Source organism: Pristiophorus japonicus, chromosome 16, assembly GCF_044704955.1.
Source record: "Pristiophorus japonicus isolate sPriJap1 chromosome 16, sPriJap1.hap1, whole genome shotgun sequence".
NCBI classification, from domain to species: Eukaryota; Metazoa; Chordata; class Chondrichthyes; family Pristiophoridae; genus Pristiophorus; species Pristiophorus japonicus.
In genome coordinates this window covers 60449192-60472502 of record NC_091992.1, presented here as the reverse complement: position 1 = coordinate 60472502, position 23311 = coordinate 60449192, and the positions used below count along the sequence as shown (strand labels likewise).

Sequence of the window (23311 nt, the reverse complement as noted above, 5' to 3'; positions counted from 1 at the left end):
GTAACTAACTTGGTGATTTTGCCAAACAGCAGTCATTGTTAATGCTACATAATCACACAACTTTATGCATGATTAACGTTTGCCTAAGATTTGCATTTATTTATCCAGATCTTCTCTCCTCTAACCTTCCTTCCTCTTTACTCTCCCTCTCAAACTGCCACACTTTTCACTCCTTGAATTAAGGTATTAAAAAAAAATTCCCAGAAGGGATTACACATTTGACAGCGAACTAAATAGCAAGCAAAAATCCCAGCTGCAGTCCAAGCAGGATTTGTCCCACCGATTTAAATGCTGTGGAGTTATCCATAGACATGCAGCAGGCTTTACACAAGTTAAGGCCACTTTATTTGTGGAGAATAAACTACCAACTCGCTTACCTTTCCCGAAGGAGATACAGCTGAAATCGATTGGCGAGTTTCATTAGTTCAGTAAGGAACACATCATCTTCCTTCAGTTCAAGCTCATCCGTGTAAACCCATCGCAGCATCGCCATGGTTACTTCTGGCTCAGCATCTGGTACAGAAAACACAAAAGGAATCATTTACAATGAGATAACTGCCAGTTATTGCTGCAGTACAAGAGAAGGATCATTTTAACAGTCAACCAAGTCAGGCTGTAGGAGCCTAGATAGGATGAGGGGCCTAGATAGGGTGGATAGGACAGATCTATTTCCCTTAGCAGAGGGGTCAAAAACCATGGGGCATAGATTTAAAGTAATTGGTAGAAGGTTTAGAGGGGATTTGAGGGGAAATTTCTTCACCCAGAGGGTGGTGGGGTCTGGAACTCACTGCCTGAAAGGGTGGTAGAGGCAGAAACCCTCACCACATTTAAAAAGTACTTGGATGTGCACTTGAAGTGCCGTAACCTACAGGGCTACGGACCAAGAGCTGGAAAGTGGGACTAGGCTGGATAGCTCTGTCGGCCAGTGCAGACACGATCGGCCGAAATGGCCTCCTTCCATGCTGTAAATTTCTATGGGCCCAAGTTTCCAACGACCCTTCGAACGGCACACCTCCGTGAGGTCCGACGATTTTCTTGAACAAAAAGCGCGCCTAATCCTTACTGTGGTATTCTCCACGCTGATCAGGCTCCTTGGGACTCGGCGCAGCACAGCAGAACCAGCAGGGGGCGGAGCTACAGCCCTGCGCCAAAAAAGAAAAGTGTGCCGGCAGCTGCGCGCGTGCGCAGTAGCTCCTGGCCCTCCCAGCGTGTCCTGGCTCCGGGTGACCCTATCCCTGGCCGAGAGGCCTGCTGCACAGGCCGGCCTCTGCCTTCCCGCGCTCACCAGTTCATTGTTGTAGCCTCTCGCACCCCCATTGCCTGCATTCTCTGCTGCCAGTGTTGCCCCTCCCGTTCGGTTGGCAGAGTGTGTACGCAGTGTATGCCAAGGGAAGATTGCTGGGAAGCCTGGGGGAGCAGGAGCTGGAGGAGCCCGGGCCACCAGATCAGCACCAGGAGTCTCACAGCGCAGTTGCGGCAGAATTCAAGACACAATATTGGGGGCGGGGGGGGGGAGGAGATAAAGCCACTGGTTTGTGTCACTGATCACATCTATGTCAAGAAATTTCAAAGCATTAATGCCTAAAGACAATGGAACGGAAATTCCCATGTCCCAGGTCCGTACGAAGTTTCTACGGACCCGGGAAGGAATCGGAAAAGCCGGTTTTCAGCACGCAATGCACATGTGCTGAAAACCGGCTTTTCCAGTCTGTCAAGTTTCTGGCTTGACAGATCTCACGCATATCACTTGCAGGGCAAGATTTCTGATATTTACAAATATCTTGCCCTGCAAATGTCCTTTAAAATCTTGCGCCTGAAAAAGCAGGCGGGTAGCCTAATTTTACAGGCGCAAGTGTTTAAAAATACACAAACATTTTAAAATAAAGTTATAAAAACACATTTTATTTTTAAAAACCCTCCTCACTACGGTAAGTTTATTTTAAGGTTTAATTAAAAAAACTTAAAAAAATATTTTCTCAACTTTTTTAAAAAAAAAGAACTTTAATTTAAAATGAATGTAAAATATATAGTTTATTTTCTATTTTTTTTTAAATTGGGTTTTGGGTGTTTGGGGTGGGAGTGGGGGGTTCTCATTCATAGTAATAGGAATTTTGGACTTACGGAACTCCTATTACTATGAATGAGAAAATATACTAACCTGATTGGCTGCTGTCTCCAGCTCCCAATGTGCACGCACTGCGACGCGCAGTCACCAGAGGCCTCAGGCTCGGAAGTTCCAACGGGCGCAGCAGCAACAGGTAAGTGCGCATCTTTTTTCCCCGTTTCGCTCGTTTGCCCGCGGAAAGACCTCAATCGGAATTTCAGGCCCAATATCCCTTTTGGACTTTATAAAATCGAGTTCAAGACTCAATCCACTCTGAGGGCTACAACAAACAGGTTAGTGCGGGGCGACTTTTGATCCGGGGGGGCGGGGGGGGGGGGGGGAAAAGAGAAGAGTTTCTTTAAATGATTTAGAAAAAGAACAAACTGTTTGAATTAGAAAAGTTGCCCCGAGACTGTCTGCTGATAAGAGCAGTAAGAAAGGCAGTCAGCACCATCAAAATTCAACTTCTGATATAAATGATATTAAAAAGTGCATTATTTTATGAAGCTTTATATAGTGGAATGTGTAAATTATGCAAAAGTTACAGTACAAGATCTTTATTAGTTGTCGTGAAGATGTTTAGTGCTTTGCAAGGTCCCCCCTCTCCCTCTCCCTCTCCCTCTCTCCCCCCAAAATCTCTGGCTACCTGCACCTGATTTCTAAAGTGTCCACAAGATTTTTCTGAGCCCAAGTTAGTTTGGAGTTACTTTAAGCTGCCTAAACTTGCCTAAATGGCCAAAACAGACGCAAGTGGCTGGTAACTCGTCCTTTTGAAAAAAAAAAACTGAACTAAAAAGAAACTGAACTAACTCACTGAAACTGGAGCAAACTAAATATGGAGAATTGCGATTTTTAACATACTCCAAAAAAAACTAGTTGCTCCAAAAAAAATAGGAGCAACTCCTGTCGAAACTTGGGCCTTATGATTCTATGAGCCTTTTTAAGTCTGTAATGGGAGAGAAACCAGAGTTTGGTGTCCTGTATTTACTCACACCAGTAGAGCCACGCGAAAAGAATGGTGTCGGAAATTCAGTCATGGCTGACACGACGTTGTCAGTGTGTCAGAACTCTAGGACACAGATGCATATGCTGAGCTGGGGGGGGTGGGGGGTGGGGGGGTCTTACGCCAAACTGGGTTGTCACTACAGCCACACTTTGGAAACCCAGCATGTTTAGCTCCGCATATACCAACCAGCTGAGCAGGCTGTACTCAATGTAAAAAAACACCATCTAGACAAAATAAGGAACAACAGGATGTAATTTTTCCTCCATACAATGCTCCCGAATCTGTGCTGCACTTAAAAGGAAAAACATGCAAGAGTTAAATGTTGGACGGATGCAACACAAGTGCCAAATCAGCTGGATTTGGGGCTCCAAATAGTTTTCTTGTGTTTCCAGAATTGAAGATATGAGAGTTTTGCAAGCAACTGGATAACCTGGCAGTGATTAAGGGAGCTAAAAGCTCCGTCCTACATGCCCAGTTTACCTTCTAGGCCGATGCTTTTCCTCCATTCTGTTGCGTTCAGGGGATGTCCCCGTTCCCTCAACAGGGTTAATAGAAACATAGAAAAATAGGTGCAGGAGTAGGCCTTCGGCCCTGCACCACCATTCAATATGATCATGGCTGATCATATAACATCAGTACCCCATTCCTGCTTTCTCTCCATACCCCTTGATTCCTTTAGCTGTAAGGGCCACATCTAACTCTCTTTTGAATATATTTAAGGAACTGGCCTCAACAACTTTCTGTGGTAGAGAATTCCACAGGTTCACAATTCTCTGGGTGAAGAAGTTTCTCCTCATCTCGGTCCTAAATGGCTTACCCCTTATCCTTAAACTGTAACCCCTGGTTCTGGACTTCCCCAACATCGGGAACATTCTTCCTGCATCTAACCTGTCCAGTCAGAATTTTATATGTTTCTATGAGATCCTCTCATTCTTCTAAATTCCAGTGAATATAAGCCAGTCGATCCAGTCTTTCTTCATATAGGTCAGTTCTGCCATCCCGGGAATCAGTCTAGTGAACCTTCGCTGCACTCCCTCAATAGCATAAATGTCCCACTAAACATGTAGGTAAAGCAGCCGAGTGGTTGCGGTACCTGACCAGCAACCCAGGAGTCCAAGCCCAGGGCAAGTTCCGACACTGAATTCAATGAATCTAGTCATTTGTTGACTAGTACCTGAAAAATGACCATGAAAGCTGTTGGATTGTTGTAAAAATCCAACTGGATCACTAATCCGGAGCTGGTCTGACCGACCAATGACTCCAATCCCACATTACATGGATGACTATTGCCCATCTCTAGTAGCCCCCAGGGCATTAATACCGTTCGTCAGTGTCACCTACATCCCAGCAACCTGTCTGCAACAACACACTTCTCAATCCCAATGCTGATACTTAATAAAACAGGAACCTCAAGCATCACCTTTGAATGCAGTTAAAAAAGACCCGGATATACTTGTGTAGATACAGCTTACAGGCATTTTACTTAACTTCAACAGAAAGAAGTCATGATAACAATATTGAAAGTAAACAAGTTAACTGATTATGGCCGTTGAAACAAACTAGGGCTGTTAAAATTAGCCTACTCCAAAATCAAATCAAAACAACTCAGTGAAAGTAAAAATTTCCGCTGTTTGCTATTGATAGCCAATAACAGAAATTTTGTTGTTCCCAAATGTTTAAAGCAAGCAAAGTGTCACGGTCAGACATAGAAGATTTCACTGCTCTCGTGTATAAGCTAGAATTATGTTGTAAAGCCCAAAATCCCTATAAAACAATCCAACCTCTACCAGTCATTCCTCCAGGATTGTAAGTTGCAGACTACTCTAGCTACACATCTTCAAAAATTAGATGTAAAATGTGTTCACATTACTCAGAAGGAAAAGTCCAAATGCTATTACAGAAGACTTTTAAATCTGAACCTTTTGACAATCCCCAATTTCAAAATGTAACCAAGTCAACTTTATCGCACCTGATGTTATTCCAAAATGGCTTCCTCAACAGTGTGTCAGGCCAGATCACACTCTAAGGGTAATGTTCCATGTTTGCACTTCCAGTAAGAGCCTCGCCCACAAGATATGCACAGCATATGGACATTGCCCATGATGAAGCTAACCCACCAGAGGCTCCAGCTCAGAAAATTACTTCCTTAGCAACTCCGTGAAAATTCCTCAGCACCTCCCCTTTAGCAAAGAGTGGCATCATTGTGGAGTACAGACTTCAAGGTCAAATGCTGCAGGCATTCTAAATGCTTGTACTTCTGCAAGGTGCAATACGCATGGACTATTTTGCAATGTGAGCTGCTCACTGCAATGATGTTCCGTCTGCCATCTCAGTAAAGACGTACTTCATTTCTCCTCCTGCCCTTCTCATCCACTTCCCAAAATCTTCACACCATTCCTTAGCTAGTAGATCAAGGGGTCAATCCAATTGAGGCCCCTGCCAGTACTATTCTAGAACTGGCTATGATTATATACATGAGTGACTTAATAACCATGTCAAGACTGAAAATTTACTTCTGAGCACGCCATTGAATCAAAGAACCATCAGGCTACCTCTGGTGCCAGATTCAGGCAGCAAGTCAGTTTAGAATACACAAACTTGGTAACAAAACATGCACACAAACCTGACAGGTCTAGTTCATGGGTAGAGGCAAGGTTTGCCAGGCTCCAGGTGTCACTGCGTGCTGCCAGCACAAACTTGTGGACATTTAGGTACTTTTCTCCAACCTTCACTTTTAGGTCACTGAAAGACAAAAAATACAGATGGCTTTTCTCATCATTTATGTTGGCACCATTACTGAAACCAGTTGAGAGAGAGAGAGATGAACAATTGCAGGCACAGCAGGCATTATCCTTCACAGCGAGGGAGCTCCACAATGCCAATGCTTACTTTGCAGGAGAGCTACAAGGAAACATACTTGTAAAAAAAAAGATAATCACCAATATTTCCCATATTTCACTGGGAAATATTGAGCAAGAGCAATGTCACAACCCAGAGATTGGATGGAGTCCAAGCAGTTTAGGAAAGCCAAGTTACGATGAGAGTGCTCCAAAAATTGGGCGATACTCCAAAAATGCAAGGTGGGGCAGGGGTGTATAAATATAAAATAAAGGGAGAAGCAAATAACCCAATATTCCAGATGGGCCATGCTGGATCCTGATTTGATTAAATGAATGAGAGCAAACAGGCTTCACGCAAATCATCAGTTAACATAGCCAGTGCTGCAGCCAGATATAATACTGACACAAAACTGACCCACAGAGGGTTGCGCTTATGCCCACTGCTCAGATGACAATTTACTAATTGTGCCCAGGTTAAAGCAACTAAACAAATTGGCATCAAATTGGAGAAAACAAAATCTGAACTTTGATTCGCCGCAATAAAATTACCCACAATAGGAGCTGACAAGGTAAATGTACATGTATATCCATCTTTAGTTTACCTGGCCTCCCCACCGAATCACAGCACCAACTGTATAAGAACATAAAAGGAGAAGGCCATATAGCCCCTTGAGCCTGCTCCGCCGTTTAATACGATCATGGCCTCAGCTCTACTTCCCGGCCCACTCTCCGTAACCCCTTATCGTTTAAGAAACTGTCTATTTCTGTCTTAAATTTATTCAATGTCCCAGCTTCCACAGCTCGCTGAGGCAGCGAATTCCACAGATTTACAACCCTCTTTGGGGGGGGGGGGGGGGGGGGGGGGAAGAAATTCCTCCTCATCTCAGTTTTAAATGGGCAGCTCCTTATTCTAAGATTATGCCCCCTAGTTCTAGTCTCCCCCATCAGTGGAAACATCCTCTCTGCATCCACCTTGTCAAGGCCCCTCATAATCTTATACGTTTCGATAAGATCACCGCTCGTTCTTCTGAATTCCAATGAGTAGATGCCCGACCTACTCAACCTTTCCTCATAAGGCAATCCCCTTATCATACTGAGGGAATGGTCAGCCATGATCTTATTGAATGGCGGTGCAGGCTCGAAGGGCCGAATGGCCTATGCCTGCACCAATTTTCTATGTTTCTATTTCTTGCGTAATTCCAGGGTTTGTGCCAACATCACTCGTGCCAGAAGTTAATTTGACATGTTGATCACTCTGAGGAATATCCTGACATCAGTCCTAATAAATGTGTCATTCATTAGTTTGTCCTTCGGACAAAGGATTAATTTGACAGTGTTCTGGATTTACCTTTCCCATACCCTTGCGTACCTCTATAAGATGACCACTCGATACCTCGATACCTCCTTTCCATGCTGAAAAGCCCAAGTTGACCAGGTCTTTCCTGATAACGCAGATCTGATACTAGAATTAGCCTCGCAGTGCTTGTCTGTACTGCCTCTTGTTTCTCAATGATCAGAACTGGACACAGTATTCAAGATGCAGTCTGATTCGAGCACTGAATAATTTAAGCATGAACTGCAAGCTACTGATTGGGCTCCAGCATTCGATTTCCTTTGTTGATTGCTGCTCCATTAACTATCTGGAGACCACTGATCATGGGTGCTGCCCTTTGTTTTTCTATGTACAGCACTTCATATTTACATAATCAACTCCTTCACATATTTTGGCCAACTCATTTCCTAGCTCTCAGACTGTTGCTACCATGTATTCAAACACCCCCATGTTAGTTATTGTCTGAAATGCAGCAATTGGCACTGAAGCCAGCTCATTGTGAATTCCAATTCTAAAGCTTGCGAATCAGAATGGTTGTAAACTCCATGCAGGATTTAGACACTTCACATGTCTGCGGATTTGTCACTATAAATTAACAGCACGGGCCAGACTTCATACCCTTACGTACTGGCTAGAGAATTATTTCTCCTCCTCCTCATTTTCAATCCATGACCCACAATACATCTTCCCTGTAGCACTTGCCAATTAAACTGCCGAGATGCTCAGGTTCTGCATTTGTGCGTAGTGCGTTTTTTTTAAAAAAGTTAATACAATTCTTTAGTGGAATGTATTGTGTTCCTAGCACAGATGAAGGTTAAAGTAACAGTGACTTCAGTCTTTATTAAGACACTCTAAAGTGGGATCCCTTGGGACTTCAGGGGATGAGCTCCCTGGCGGCAGAACATGGGAGTGCATGCTTTACAGATACACAACAGAATGGTCCTCCAATTTAGAATGGAAAATGTCACTAAATCCAGCCCTTGTAGTCCAGACTACAACACCAGTCGTCCATGTTCAAGATCACAGAATGATACAGCACAGGAGGTGGCCATTCGGCCCATCGCTCCTGTGCCGGATCTTTGGTAGAGCTATCCAATTAATCCCACCCCCCTGCTCCTTCCTCAGAGCCTTGCAAACTTCTCCCCTTCATGTAGTTATACAATTCTCTTTTCAATGTTGCTACTGAATCTGCGACCACCATCCTTTCAGGCAGTACACCCCGTGCTGTACCTGCCCTGGGATAGTTTGATGGGACAGTGCAGCAGGAGCTTTACTCTGTATCTAACCCAGTGCTGTACCTGCCCTGGGAGGGTTTGATGGGACAATGTAGAAGGCGCTTTATCCTGTATCTAACCCCACGCTGAACCTGCCCTGGCAGGGTTTGATGGGACATTGTAGAGAGAGCTTTATCTGTAGCTAACCCCGTGGTGTACCTGCCCTGGGAGTGTTTGATGGGTCACTAGTATAGGGAGCTTGGGTACGGGGCCCAGAAGAGCCGAGGGCTCAGAGGCAGCACGGGCCAGCCCACATTGATGTGTGCGTGCACTAGGTCCGTGCAGCAGAGCTGGTCTCCAGTCATCCTGGTTAATCCTCGACACTGGATAAAGGCCTAGCGCGGTCAAGCCCGTATGGTGGCTGATGTGCAACGGTCACCACGTTAAAAAAATCCACGCACAGGCACCTTCCACCCCCTCAGCTGGAGTTCAGGACTGGAACATCGGGTCCTTCATTGAAATATCTTTGAACTCTCGTGGAAGCAAGTCATCCTCGTTCGAGGGACCACCTATGATGATGATGATGACATTCCAGATCACAACAACTCTTTTTAAAAAAAAAAAGTGTTTCCTCATGTCGCCTCATGGTTCTTTTGCCAATCACCTTAAGTCTGCGTTTTCTGGTTACAGACCATTCTGCCACTGGAAACAGTTTCCTTTTACTTACTCCATTAAAATCAGTCATGATTTTGAACACCTCTGTTAAATCTCCTCAAACTTCTCTGCTAAGGAGAACAGCCCCAGCTTCTCCAGTCTCTCCACATAACTGAAGTCCCTCATCCTTGGTACCATTTATAGTAAATCTCACCTGGACCCTCTCCAAGGCCTTGACATCCTTCCCAAAGTGTGGTGCCTAGAATTGAACACAATACTCCAGCTGAAGATTAACTAGTGTTTTATAAAAGGTTTAGCTGGGTCTGTTCCTGTACCATTAAAATTGTATCATTTAGTTATTACTGCCTTTCCTCATTCCTCCGACCAAAATGCATCATGTTAGTGTTAAATTTTATCTGCATTATCTGCCCATTTCACCAGTCCGTCTACGCCCTCCTCGCAGTTTACTACTTTTCAGAGTTTCGTATCATTGGAAAACTTTGAAATTATACCCTTTATACCAAAGTCCAGGTCAAAAATGTCAGTGGTCCTAGTGCTAACCCGTGGGGAACACCACCGTATACCTCCCTCTGGTCTGAAAAATAACCGTTCACCACTACTCTCTGCTTTCTATTCCTTAGCCAATGTAGTATCCTTGCTGCCACCGTTCCTTTAATCCCATGGGCTTTAGTTTTGCTAAGAATATTATGTGGCACTTTGTCAATCGCACTACCATCAACCCTCTCCATTACTTCAAAAGAACTCGATCAGGTTAGTCAAACATGATTTGGGTTTAACAAATCAGTGCCGACTTTCATTTATTAGCATATATTTTTCCAAATGCCAATTTTGTCCCAGATTATTGTCACAAAGTTTCTCCACCACCATTAAGCTGACTGGCCTGTAGTTGCTGGGTTTATCCTTCTCCCGTTTTTTTAAAAAAAAACAAACAGTGGTGTAATATTTGCAACCATCCAGTCCTCTGGCACCACCCCCATATCCAAGGAGGATTGGAAGATTGTGGCCAGAGTCTCTGCAATTTCCACCCTTGCTTCCCTCAGTAACCTAGGATGTATCCCACTTGGACTGGGTGACTTTTCTACTTCGAGGAATGCCAACCTTTTAAGTGCCTCCTTTTTAAGCTGTTTGTATCCTGTACAATTATGCTACTGCTACATTGGCAGCATCCTTTTCTCTAGTGGAGACCGATGCAAAGTACTCAATTTAGTACCTCAACCATGCCCTCTGCCTCCACAACAATATCTCCTTTTGATCTCTAATCAGCCCCAACCTTCCTTTTGATCATTTGTGTTTATAAAAAGAGGTTTGTGAACTCTTGTTAGCCACTAATCTATTCTCATACTCTCTCTTTGCCCTTTTGTTAGATTTCCGCTGTACTTTCTATATTCAGCTTGGTTCTCTACTGTATTATGAACCTTACAATTATCACAAGATGTTCTAGATTGCTGTACATCTAATACTTTGCAATAGATATTTCATAAACCAAACAAATGTCAGCTTACTTCTGCACAAAGAGCCGGAGATTAAAAATTCAAATCCGTTTTTCCACATGAAATGTACACTTAATTGTAACATTCATTGCTTGGAAGTCACACGACCCAAGTGTGCTAGTTATAGAAAGGCACGCGACGAGAGAAAATCATGTTGGAGTGGCAAGGATTTGAGTGGCATGTCTATATAGTTAGCTCCGAGGCCGAGGCTCACATGAACTGGTTCTGCAGCCTGTTCCGAAATAGACTTCATAAATGATGAAGCATTGACCACACTTGATCAGCTACATTGGGCGGGCCACATCGTCCGCATGCCCGACACGAGACTCCCAAAGCAAACGCTCTACGCGGAGCTTCGACACGGCAAGCGAGCCCCAGGTGGGTAGAGGAAACATTTCAAGGACACCCTCAAAGCCTCCTTGATAAAGTGCAACATCCCCACCAACACCTGGGAATCCGTGGCCAAAGACCGCCTAAAGTGGAGGAAGAGCATCCGGGAGGCGCTGAGCACCTAGAGTCTCGTCGCCGAGAGCATGCAGAAACCAAGCGCAGACAGCGGAAGGAGCGTGCGTCAACCCAGGCTTCCCACCCACCCTTTCCTTCAACCACTGTCTGCCCCACCTGTGACAGAGACTGTAGGTCCCGCATTGGACTCCTCAGTCACCTGAGAACTCACTTTTAGAGTGGAAGCAAGTCATCCTCGACTCCAAGGGACTGTCAATGATATGAGACTTTAAACACTCATTTCAGCTAATAGAAGTAGGTCTCAGGAAGAATACAACTTAATTCTGCCACAACTGATACATTTACAGATGCAGAAGAAAGCACTCTCTACACTGCCCCACCACCATCAGGGTGACATTCCACTTCACAAGCCAGGGATCTTCCAATGTGAAGATTACAATTTATGCCGAATTAGCAGCTCTGTGGACACATCTAGCCAAAACTGTCTAGAAAACCAGACAGGAATCTTTATTTTACCACCACTCTTCCTTTTAAAAAAAACCTGTCAGGGTTAATGCACCGGATGCTTTCTGCGGATTCAGGAGGATAATGAAAGAGCATTACCTAGGCGTACATGAGAAATTAGCCGTTGGACATGACGCTGAATGACTGACAGAGCAGAGTGCTTATCAGCAAAGTGCACAAAGCCTGATGGCTTTCAGAGATATTCACTGTCGCTCGAAAACAAACATCAAAAACATTCTTTCTTCTGTTCCCCCCCCACCCCTACAAATGGACATTCCCAGCTTTCAACTATAAAAACAAGAGACTGTAGTGCACTAACTGCAATCAATCTCTCACGAACATATATCTATAATGATTAATGTTACGACAGTAACTATTCCAACACTCGTTTTGTTTTTTCAGTCCTTGCGACCAATTACTTCATTATTCAAATCATTCACATCTGAAATATTTATCACTGTACTCTCTGGGATTAATTACAGTCAAGCTGCCGGCTCACAATGTGGGATCACACATCTAACCTGCAGGACTCAAGAGGATGTATCTCATTAATGAGTACAATTTTATAAATGGAAACAAAGTCCCATCCGGACTAGTCTGCACTGGAGCAGACAAGCTGAAAAGGCACTTACAAGTTCAATAATGTCAAAAGATTACAACAATATCATTTGAATTTAGATATTCTGACGATGATGGTTAATATTTGCGATTTTGATGCTAGTAATTTAAACAAAAAAAGTACAGTTGAACCAAGTCAACCATATCAATAAAAGATTCACTGGCTTTTAATCAGTTAAGTGACCTGTTTATGTCCCAAGATACAATGGGCCTGAATTCGCACTCCCCATGGGCGCGTACAAGGCGTGCACTCACCCTTGGGGTCCCCGCAAGTTCTGAGTTTAGGCACGTGAAGCGCATGCGTCTAAACCCAGAACTTGCGATCGGTCAAGAAATCTCAAGAGAGTTGGCCTATTTGCCAATATTACATTTTTTTCCCAGTAATTTAAACATTTAAAATCCTATTAAATAAGGTAAGTTTATTTTTTACACCCTTTAAAATATGTAAATTTATTTTTCAAAAAATTAAATTTTTGTTTCAATTAATTACATTCCATTTTGATTAATTTTAAAAGTTTAAAAAAAAAATTATATCTCAAGTGCTTGTGTGTTTTTAGGGGTATTTTGATTGGTTGGGCTGGCCCACATGATCCCATTGATGTGTGCAATGTACATACGCTGCTGGGATACATGGGCCTCTATCCAGGCCTTCGCATGGAGGCCCAGGACCAGAAGTTCCTGAAACTCCAGGAACAACTGGTACTTTCATAGAAATGTTTGCGGTCGGAGGCATCCGCCTTAGTTACAGTCAATCTGCCAGCTCACAATGTGGGAGCACACATCTAGCAAGCCTCGGCAGCCTCCGAATGCAAATTCTGGGCCACAATACCTTTTATTGCAGAGTACGTGAAAGATTTACCTGTACTGCTCCTGCTGATAAAGCTCAGACACAATCGACAGTAGTCTGCAAATAAAGGAGTCGCTAGAGTTCTCCTTGGTGGACGTGGCTGCGAGCAAGGCACATCTCTTCTCCGTCTCCGCCAGCTTCTGCTGCATCTTCACATACTCCTGGCGGAGGAGCGTCAGATGTTTCTGCAGCTTGGCGACCTCCTCTGCTTCAGACAGAAAGGCATAAGAAACCGGCGGTCAGAAGACAAACTAAACACTTAAAAACTTAAATGACGAGCAAATTAAATAGTCAGTGAATTAATAGGCCCTTACTCTAAAATAATCTATTACACAACTTCGGCATCCTTTGCTAAATTGCTTTAATATGAAATTCCCATGGTTTAATTCTTTCCAAAAAGTGCATTTTCTAAGGTGAAAAAGGTAGCCAATTTGTCACACTGTTTGCAACAGACTAAGCAACAGGGCAGTAAAAAAAAAAAGTTTATAATTGGCAAACAGGGAGCTCTTTTCTTATCTATCAGCAATAATACAGCCACCGGTATCTGATGGGCTCAAACCGTCATGTGTGGTCCCATTGACAAAGCAAAAAGCAGGAGTGACAGCCAGAATCCCAGGACAAACCCCTTCTGAGAAACTGGCATATAACCAATGAGTCCTGATGGCTGCAGGTGCCATTAAACTGGTAAACATCTCACTACAGCTGAACCCTGCACCAACGAGGCTCCAGTCAATCACAACCTTTCCCTTGAAGCCACAGAGCATTCTTAGAAACATAGAAAATAGTAGTAGCCCATTCGGCCCTTCGAGTCTGCACTGCCATTCAATATCATGGCTGATCCTCTACCTCAACACCATATTCCCACTTTTCCCCCATACCCCTTGATACCTTTTGTGTCTAGAAATCTATCGATTTCCCTCTTAAATATATTCAGTGACTTGACCTCCAAGCCTTGTGGTAGAGAATGCCACAGGTTCACCACCGAGTGAAAAAATGTTTTCCGCATCTCGGTCCTAAATTTCCTACCCCGTGTCCTGAGATTGTGACCCCTTGTTCTAGACTTCCCAGCCCAGGGAAACATCCTCCCCGCATCCAGTCTACCCAACCCAGTCAGAATTTTATACGTTTCAATGAGATATTATTTCAACGAGCGCCGGACACATATGGAAACCAATCACCATGTTTAAAAGTCTCTAAGCTACGGTACTGAGAAATTCACAGATTGGGTTTGCTTGGCTACCATGGAGTCCACACAGCCTCCTAGAAACACACCCCACTTACCAGCGCAGGTGCACGTTGGCAGATCCAAGTGGCACAGTAGTAACTCCGGAGGCTTAATCAACTAAAACTGCACTGCCTACTGGCACAGAGCGCCTGTGACCTTTCTGCTACTTGTCCTTGATGCAAGTCCTTGCCCAGTCAGGACCACCGTACAAATCAGAGAACAATTTGGAGGATGATCAAATTGGAGTGGGAAGAATCCCAGCCCAAGTGACAGGCCTAGCCCTCCAGTAGCCATCAGTGAGCCAAGCTTGACTGATCAATTGTCAACAGTGCTACAGACCTTCTTGGATTACAGACAGCCACAGAAGGTTGACTTACACGAACGTACATTGGGCACGTTATCTTAGGCCGGTTAAGCAATGCCTCAATTTCAAAATTCTCAGCCTTATTTTCGAATCCCTCTCCCTCCCTCACCCCTCGCTGCCGCCCCCACTACCCGCTCCCCGCCCCTGCCCCTCCCTATCTCTAATCTCTTCCAGCCCCACTACCCCCCCGCCCGCCCCCAAGAGATGTCTGCGCTCCTCTTTCTGCACTCCTGAGCATCTCTGATTATAATCGCTCAACTACTGGTGGCCGTGCCTTCTGTTGCCTGGGCCCCAAGCTCTGGAACTCCCTGCCTAAACCTCTCCGCCACTACCAAAGGCACTATATAAATACAAGTTGTTGCTGTAGTAGAGTCATCACAATCCTAAAGGGACCCCCCTCTGACCCATCCCCTTAAGGAGTTTAGCCACAATTGGCCATTAGAAAACTGAAGTGTGGGCTTGAGCATTAGACAGACAAGAGGTATGAAGAATTCCTCACAACTCACCATACAAAGTGGGGACACACCATCAATCAGCAGAGCTTTGACACCAGCTGCTTGCCTATCTGCAACTTAACCATAGTAGGCAGGGCTCTATCCATACGCATGCATGCTCACACCTAGCCTTCAGCAAATTAAACCAGCTGCTTTTGTACAAACTCTCTGTTTCCTCATCAGCTGTAAAACTGTCGGATGGAAAGTCTGACACGGGATACAGCCACCATTATGTTCTCGATATCCAGGTCCTGTGCATGAATCAGACTTGCTCATCAACTGCTTAATGCAAGCCCCAATGTGAGGGGCTTTGGCCAACAGGTGTGCATGCCCAGAGGCGGACTTCCTCGCTCGGATGCTCAGTCACAGGTTAGTGTCTGGCTCGGATGAGCATGGTTGGGCAGGAACATTGGGCAAGAGTCCAGAAGAGGAATTGCTCAGCGGTTGGCAGCTCTTTACTGTTAATGGAGATGCAGGAGGGAGGGAGGTCACATCATAAAAAGGGGTCTATAAGGACTCGTATTTTGACAGCTGCTGGCATTCGATCCTTAGTGAAAAATACAACATGCGATATAAACTGCTCCCATTTCAATAGCAAATGTGACCATTTATTGCTTATTGGCTCAGTTAAGCATACAATAGTATGTGAACAAACTGCTTTAATATAAATATTGCCAGTTTACTGCTGGACATTCTCAGACATGAGTTTACCTAGAAATTATTCCAGTTGCGAAAGCAAAGCTTTTTACAGAGCATACACTGCACTGAAACAGGCCATTCGGCCGAACCAGTCCATGTCAGTATTTATGCTCCACTCGAGCCGCCTCTCATCCTTCCTCATCTAACTATCAGCATAATCTTCTATTCCCTTCTCCCTCCTATGCTTGTCTAGCCTTAAATGCATCTATACTATGCGCTTCAACCACTCCCTGTGGTAGCAAGTTCCACATTCTCACCACTCTCTGGAAAGAAGTTTCTTCTGAATTCGCTATTGGATTTCTTGGTGACTACCTTATATTAATGGCCTTTAGATTTGCTCTTCCTCACGGGAAGAGACTCTCTCTGTATCCACTCTATCAAAACCTTTCATAATTTAAAAAAAGACCTCTAGTAGGACACCCCTTCACATTCTCCAAGAGAAAAAGAGACCCATGTGTCCTTTCCAGATAGCTATAAGCTTGCACTTCTGGTATCATCCTTGTAAATATTTCTTGCACCCTCTCCAGTGCCTCTATATCCTTTGTATAATAGAAAGAACTGATCACAGTACTCCAAGTGTGGTCTAACTAAGATTCATAGAAACATAGAAATTTACAGCGCAGAAGGAGGCCATTCCGACCCATCGAGCCACACGGCCCTCTGTCAGCAGCCCTAAAGGCCACACGTAAACCCATGAACTATGGCGGAAAGGCAAAGATCACCCAGCCCAACCAATCCACCTTACAACAACTGCGACACCCCTTATACTAAAACATTCTACACTCCACCAAAACCAAAGCCATGTGATCTCCTGGGAGAGGCAAAAACCAGATTAAAAAACCAGGCCATAGGGAGAAAAAAATCTGGGAAAATTCCTCTCTGATTCGTCCAGGCGATCGAAACTAGTCCAGGAGATCACCCTGGCCGTATTCTATTCCCTGCAGTACTTATATCTGCTCCGTCCAACAAAAGGTCATCCAGTCTAATCCCAATTACCAGCTCTAGGTCCGTAATCCTGCAGGTTGCTGCACTTTAAGTGCACATCCAAGCATCTCTTAAAAGTGGTGAGGGTTTCTGCATCCATCACTCTTCCAGGCAGTGAGTTCCATATCCCCACAACCCTCTGCGTAAAGAAGCCCCCCCCCCCCTCAAAACCCCTCTAAACCTTCCACCAACCACCTTAAAACTATGTCCCCTTGTAATAGACCCCTCCACCAATGGAAATAGATCTTTACTATCCACTATGTCCAGGCCCCTCAATATTTCGTACACCTCAATGGGGTCTCCTCTCAACCTCCTCTGTTCCAATGAGAACAAACCCAGCTTATCCAATCTGTCCTCATAACTAAAATTCTCCATTCCAGGCAGCACCTAGTAAATCTCTTCTGCACCCTCTGTAGTGCAATCAACTTTTCAATTCTGCCATTACTTTGTGATGTGTATTTGTACTCCCATACCCCATTTAGACATGCACGCACGCACACACACTTTGAACACTCATTCTCTACCACCCTTCCCTACTTCTCCTTCAAGACCCACACTGCCTGATGATCGTCCCTTCTGTACTTCCCCGAGCTTTCTTTTGTACCTCCGAGCTTTCTTTTGTGGACATGGCTTGCATTCAGCAATTCACCTTTGGTGACTTCAATTGGATTTTTTACTCCCCAACTTTTCTGCCCTCCTCCCTCATCCTCTGAACTTCCCCCACACAGTCATTTCAAGTAATGCATTTCCTAAATCCCTCCTCTGGCCCAACACCAAAGGCTCCACTGATCCGTTCCAGAGCCTTGTGTTTTTTTTTAATGCACTCTTCCCCACCATTCAGGGACTCTCACCGTTCCCCCACTACAACGGTTACCGTGTTGAGGAATTGGGGGGGGGGGGGGGGGGGGAGGGGAGGGGAATGAAACAAGGCAGGTCAGTGGAAACTTCAAGTCCAGACTACAGCCAAATGTGGTATTCGTTGCCCACTGCCTTAGCCATCTCGAGCATCATTGCTACTCTCAGTGCAGCTCAATTCTCCCATTACTCCAGTTATCCCAGAAAGAAAATTTCCCTCCCTTTCGCTCGCTATCTTTATCTGAAGGATTTGGGTCCAAGTTCCACTACAGACTGGAGTACATAAACTAAGTTGATACTCCAGTGTAGTACCGAGAGTGCTGCAATAGCAGAGGTAAGGCCCCATCTACCTGCTCAGGGTAAAGATCCAATGGTAGTATTTGAAGAGTAGGGAATTCTCCCCAGTATCATGGCCAACACTCCCCCCTCAAGCAACACCACCAAAAACAGATTATCGAGTAATCCATTCATTTGCTGTGCACAAATAGTAGTCATGTTCCCCTACACAACTGCACATCAAAAGTAATTCATTGCTCCTCCTGAGGAGGAGACAAGGAGTTATACAATAGCAAGTCTCTTTAACCATAAGGAGTCCAAGAATTGGTTTCTCTTTCACCTCCTCCATCCCCCAACTTGGCTCCCTTCCCCAACAGAGAGGACCTTCGTTGCCTATCTCCTCAGGCAGTCCTCACATCCATCTCCTTTATAAACCCACTATCTGGTCCCTAGATCTTTTCTGAACCACTGCCTAGCTTCAGGTTTCACGGCACACTTGCCAACATCACAACCTCTCTCCATCTTCTGGCAATGATCCATCCCTTTTCAAGCATTGTTACTTGTCATTACATCACTGTGTCCCTTTGCCATAATGAGTGTTCTCCACTGACTTGTCTGTCTCTGACAACAAGCAAATCCTTCTAAAATTAGAGACCCTTACAGTACAGCCTGTCATCTTTCACCGTCCATAAACTTGCTCATCCCAACTCGTGTTCATCCATCACCCCTGTGATCACTGACCCACATATTTCGCAGTCCACCAAAGCCTTGATTTGAAAATTCTAATCCTCGTGTTTAAATCCCTCCATGGCTTTCCCAAGAGTGAAAAGTGCCTATGGTGCCACAGATTGAGATACACAAAATGAATTGAAGGGTTGGGGGGGGGGGTGGTAAAGAGGAAGGGAAGAATTAGCAGGAGAATGTCTATCCTCACCTTCGTGATTTTCTTACCAGCAATGTCAGGAATGAATGTAAGGCCAGCATTTATTGCCCATCCCCCAATTGTCCTTGGGAAGGTGGTGGTGAGCCACTGCCTTGAACTGCATAGTCCACATGGTTAAGCTACTCCCACAGTGCTGTTAGGGAGGGAGTTCCAGGATTTTGACCCAGCGACAATGAAGGACCAGTGATATATTTCTAAGTCAGGGTTGCGTGTGACTTTGAGGGGTAACTTGGAGGTGATGCCCTTGTCCTTCTAGGTGGTAGAGGTTTGGGAGGTGTGTAGACAGGAAACTACAAAAATGTTTCTTAAACTCTCAAACAGACAAAAGCAGTCTCTTCATCCTGTAACGTAACTGGTAATTACACCATTTATTTTTTTAAAAATGGGATTCAACGACATACTTGAAAATTCTTTTTTTGAAAACCATGAAGTAATGAGAGGTGGAGAAAATTATTTGAAATGGCAAACCTACACCGAATTACCTGAATTGTTAACCTATCTTACTCTTTTAGATGCTACACAGAATATATTACAGAAGTACATTTACAGCAGAAATAGGCCATTCGGCCAAGCTGGTCTATGCCAGTGTTTATGCTCCACAGGAGCCTCTTCCCACTCTATCCACCCTGCATTCCTCTATTCCCTCACGTATGCATCAAGCCTCCCTTTAACTGCGTTAATGCTATCTTCTTCAACCACTCCATGTGACAGTGAGATCCACATTCTCATTACTCTGAATAAATTAATTCCTCCTAGATTCTTTATTTGATCTGTTAGTCACCATCTTATATTTATGCCCATTTGTTCTGGACTTCCCCACAAATGGAAACAATTTCTCCACATCTACCCTATCAAATGACTTCTTCATTTTAAAAGACCTCTATAAGGTGGTCTCTTTGCTAGAGAAAAGAGCCCCCCAACCTGCTCAATCTCTTGTACTTTCTCTGGTGCTTCAATATCCGTTTTGTAGTATGGAGACTAGAACTGTGCAGTAATCCAAATGTGGCCTCACAAAGGTCCTATACAAATTTAACATTACCTGCCTGCTCTTGTATTTTATTCCTCTAGAAATGAACCTCACAACAAATGAACACTCTCTATAGTCTCATCAACTTGTGTTGCTACTTGTAGAGGTTTCTGCATCTTTCGTTCCAGATCTCTCAGCTCCTCCAGTTTCTTACCTTCCGAGGAATAAAAGTGACCTCCTTATTCCTCCCGCAAATAAACCATCTCACACTTCATTATATGAAACTTCAGTTCCCTTTTGTTGACTGACCCGACTCTCTATTTCAAGCATTCGCTATGTTCTGATCACCAGCACAAATAAGATTTAAATGGATTCGGCTGACAGAAACCTCAAGGGTGAAGCACGGCTTCTTTGGACAATTTAATACTGTCGTTTCCTGCAGCCATAGATTACATTTCCATTCCACCATTTATTAAAAAAAAAGAACATACAGGAATGAGTTGAAAGCTTTACTGAAAGGCCAGAGACTAAAGTCAGAGCAGTTATTACAAGGCCATCATTTCAAAATAAGTCTAAATGATTCACCGGAGGGTAGAGCAACTACTCTGATCCAGTGACAAACTATTACACAATAGGAGTTTACAAACGGGGATATACTTAGTGTAAAAGTACTGGGCGAACTGACTGCACAGCGAGAGAGACTTAACAGTAAAGAATCGAGGGGGTGGGGTGGGGAGAAGGGGACCCTGACCCCCCTCCCCTGGGGGGAGGGGGTGGGGAGAAGGGAACCCTGACCCCTGGGGAGGGAGAGACGGAGCTTTCCATCCCGGCTCGAGAAATCAGAGGCCGGGCTAACCCCGAGTGTGCAGCCTTCTCCGGCCCGGTGCGGCCCTCACTCCCCCAGTCCCCACACCGCCCGTTGCCCCACAGCACAACACAAAAGGCCCCCAAACCGACCGACCGACCGGCCCAGCCCCCGCTCCCGCTCCTACCTTCCGCCATGTTGGGTCCGGCCAGCTCTCGCGGTATTTCCCCCCCCACCCCTGAAGAAATGGAGCAGGTGGAGCGCGGGGAGCCTCCCCTTAAAGCGGAGTCCCACCCCACCCCTCCCGCACCCACTTTGTTTCGCTCAAGTTAGTTGCTAATCCATTCATAACGTTACAGATGTTTCTCACAGTTATTTCTTTGCATAAAGCGTTTACCTTTGAACTATGAGGATTTAGAGTTGAACAGCTGAAAATTGTGATTCTCAGAATGCCACTTTATTCCATGTATTACTCGTGTGCAAAACAAGACTGTCAAAATTACCATCTGCATCATTGGAGGTTGAATAACATTTGAAATTCAACGTTTGATGCTTCCCTGTTATATATTATCTGGTGAAAAATAAAGTTAGGTTTATGTTCAGAGACCTATCAAGTCTCACTCAGCAGCACTCATTTTGGTGTAAATGCAACCCATCCAATACAAGTCACTGTGACGGTGCGATTGCAGCGGCTGCAGTTCCGGATCCAGCGAGGCAGGGCAGTGTTTGCGGTGCTTGCCTTGAACTGTCTGATTTAGAATAAACTCTGTACAAGATCTGGATATATGCACCGGCAGAAATGTCTTCCAAAGGTTAGCATTTTAAATGTTTAGAGAGCAGGGAGGGGAGAATTAAGATCTATGTAGATTCAGAAAGTGTCCAAGCACTGTGGTCCAGCATTTGGCAAAGCAAGTTTAATATCACATTGAATTTACACTCCATGCCGTGTCAAACTTGGGCTCGGAATGAGTTCGGGCTCCGACTCGGGAGTTATACTGCCAGTTGGGTGTTGGCCTGAAGCTGAAATTGCTTTGCACCAACACTCGACCTGCAGTTTAACCTCACGCACAGCTTGTGATCGCAAAGCTCACTCATGTTGGAAGATCTGACGTGCAGTTGGACTTTCAGGTCACCTGCTTTACAGCCTCGACTTGATGGTTTTAGTGACACAAACATTTGAGGAGTTAAAAGTGTGACTAAAGTAAATGTTGGTCCCTTAGAAGATGAGAAGGGGGATTTAATAATGGGAAATGTGGAAATGGCTGAGACCTTAAACAATTATTTTGCTTCCGTCTTCACAGTGGAAGACACAAAATCCATGCCAAAAATTGCTGGTCACAGGAATGTGGGAAGGGAGGACCTTGAGACAATCACTATCACTAGTGGGGTAGTGCTGGACAGGCTAATGGAACTCAAGTTAGACAAGTCCCCTGGTCCTGATGAAATGCATCCCAGGGTATTAAAAGAGATGGCGGAAGTTATAGCAGCTGCATTCGTTATAATCTACCAAAATTCTCTGGACTCTGGGGAGGTACCAGCGGATTGGAAAGCAGCTAATGTAACACCTCTGTTTAAAAAGGGGGGCAGACAAAAGGCAGGTAACTATAGGCCAGTTAGTTTAACATCTGTAGTGGGGAAAATGCTTGAAGCTATCATTAAGGAAGAAATAGCGGGACATCTAGATCGGAATAGTGCAATCAAGCAGACGCAGCATGGATTCATGAAGGGGAAATCATGTTTAACTAATTTACTGGAATTCTTTGAAGATATAACGAGCATGGTGGATAGAGGTGTACCGATGGATGTGGTGTATTTAGATTTCCAAAAGGCATTCGATAAGGTGCCACACAAAAGGTTACTGCAGAAGATAAAGGTACGCGGAGTCAGAGGAAATGTATTAGCATGGATAGAGAATTGGCTGGCGAACAGAAAGCAGAGAGTCGGGATAAATGGGTCCTTTTCGGGTTGGAAATCGGTGGTTAGTGGTGTGCCACAAGGATCGGTGCTGGGAACACAACTGTTTACAATATACATAGATAACCTAGAAGAGGGGACAGAGTGTAGTGTAACAAAATTTGCAGATGACACAAAGATTAGTGGGAAAGCGGGTTGTGTAGAGGACACAGAAAGGCTGCAAAGAGATTTAGATAGGTTAAGCGAATGGGCTAAGGTTTGGCAGATGGAATACAATGTCGGAAAGTGTGAGGTCATCCACCTTGGGAAAAAATCAGTAAAAGGGAATATTATTTGAATGGGGAGAAATTACAACATGCTGCAGTGCAGAGGGACCTGGGGGTCCTTGTGCATGAATCCCAAAAAGTTAGTTTGCAGGTACAGCAAGTATTCAGGAAGGCAAATGGAATGTTGGCCTTCATTGCGAGAGGGAAGGAGTACAAAAGCAGGGAGGTCCTTCTGCAACTGTACAGGGTATTGGTGAGGCCGCACCTGGAGTACTGTGTGCAGTTTTGGTCACCTTACATAAGAAAGGATATACTAGCTTTGGAGGGGGTACAGAGACGATTCACGAGGCTGATTCCGGGGATGAGGGGGTTACCTTATGATGATAGATTGAGTAGACTGGGTCTTTACTCGTTGGAGTTCAG

General features: G+C 44.7%; 1 protein-coding gene across 3 annotated transcripts in view; it reads right to left on the bottom strand.

The window, feature by feature from the left end:
* ankfy1 (ankyrin repeat and FYVE domain containing 1) overlaps positions 1-20934 on the bottom strand; it is a 94666-nt gene extending 73732 nt beyond the window's left edge. Inside the window, exons 1-4 of one of the 3 annotated variants that reach the window (XM_070857372.1) lie at positions 20896-20934; positions 13109-13304; positions 5734-5852; positions 378-513 (exon numbers count right to left, since the gene is read on the bottom strand). In XM_070857372.1, coding sequence (XP_070713473.1) covers positions 378-513; positions 5734-5852; positions 13109-13304; positions 20896-20905 — 461 coding nt within the window. In that variant the 5' untranslated portion in view covers positions 20906-20934. Of the gene's footprint in view, positions 1-377; positions 514-2158; positions 2610-5733; positions 5853-13108; positions 13305-20895 lie in introns of those variants that run through there. The other 2 variants (XM_070857373.1, XM_070857374.1) reach the window with 2 other exon arrangements.
* Between the last annotated feature and the right edge of the window lie 2377 nt (positions 20935-23311).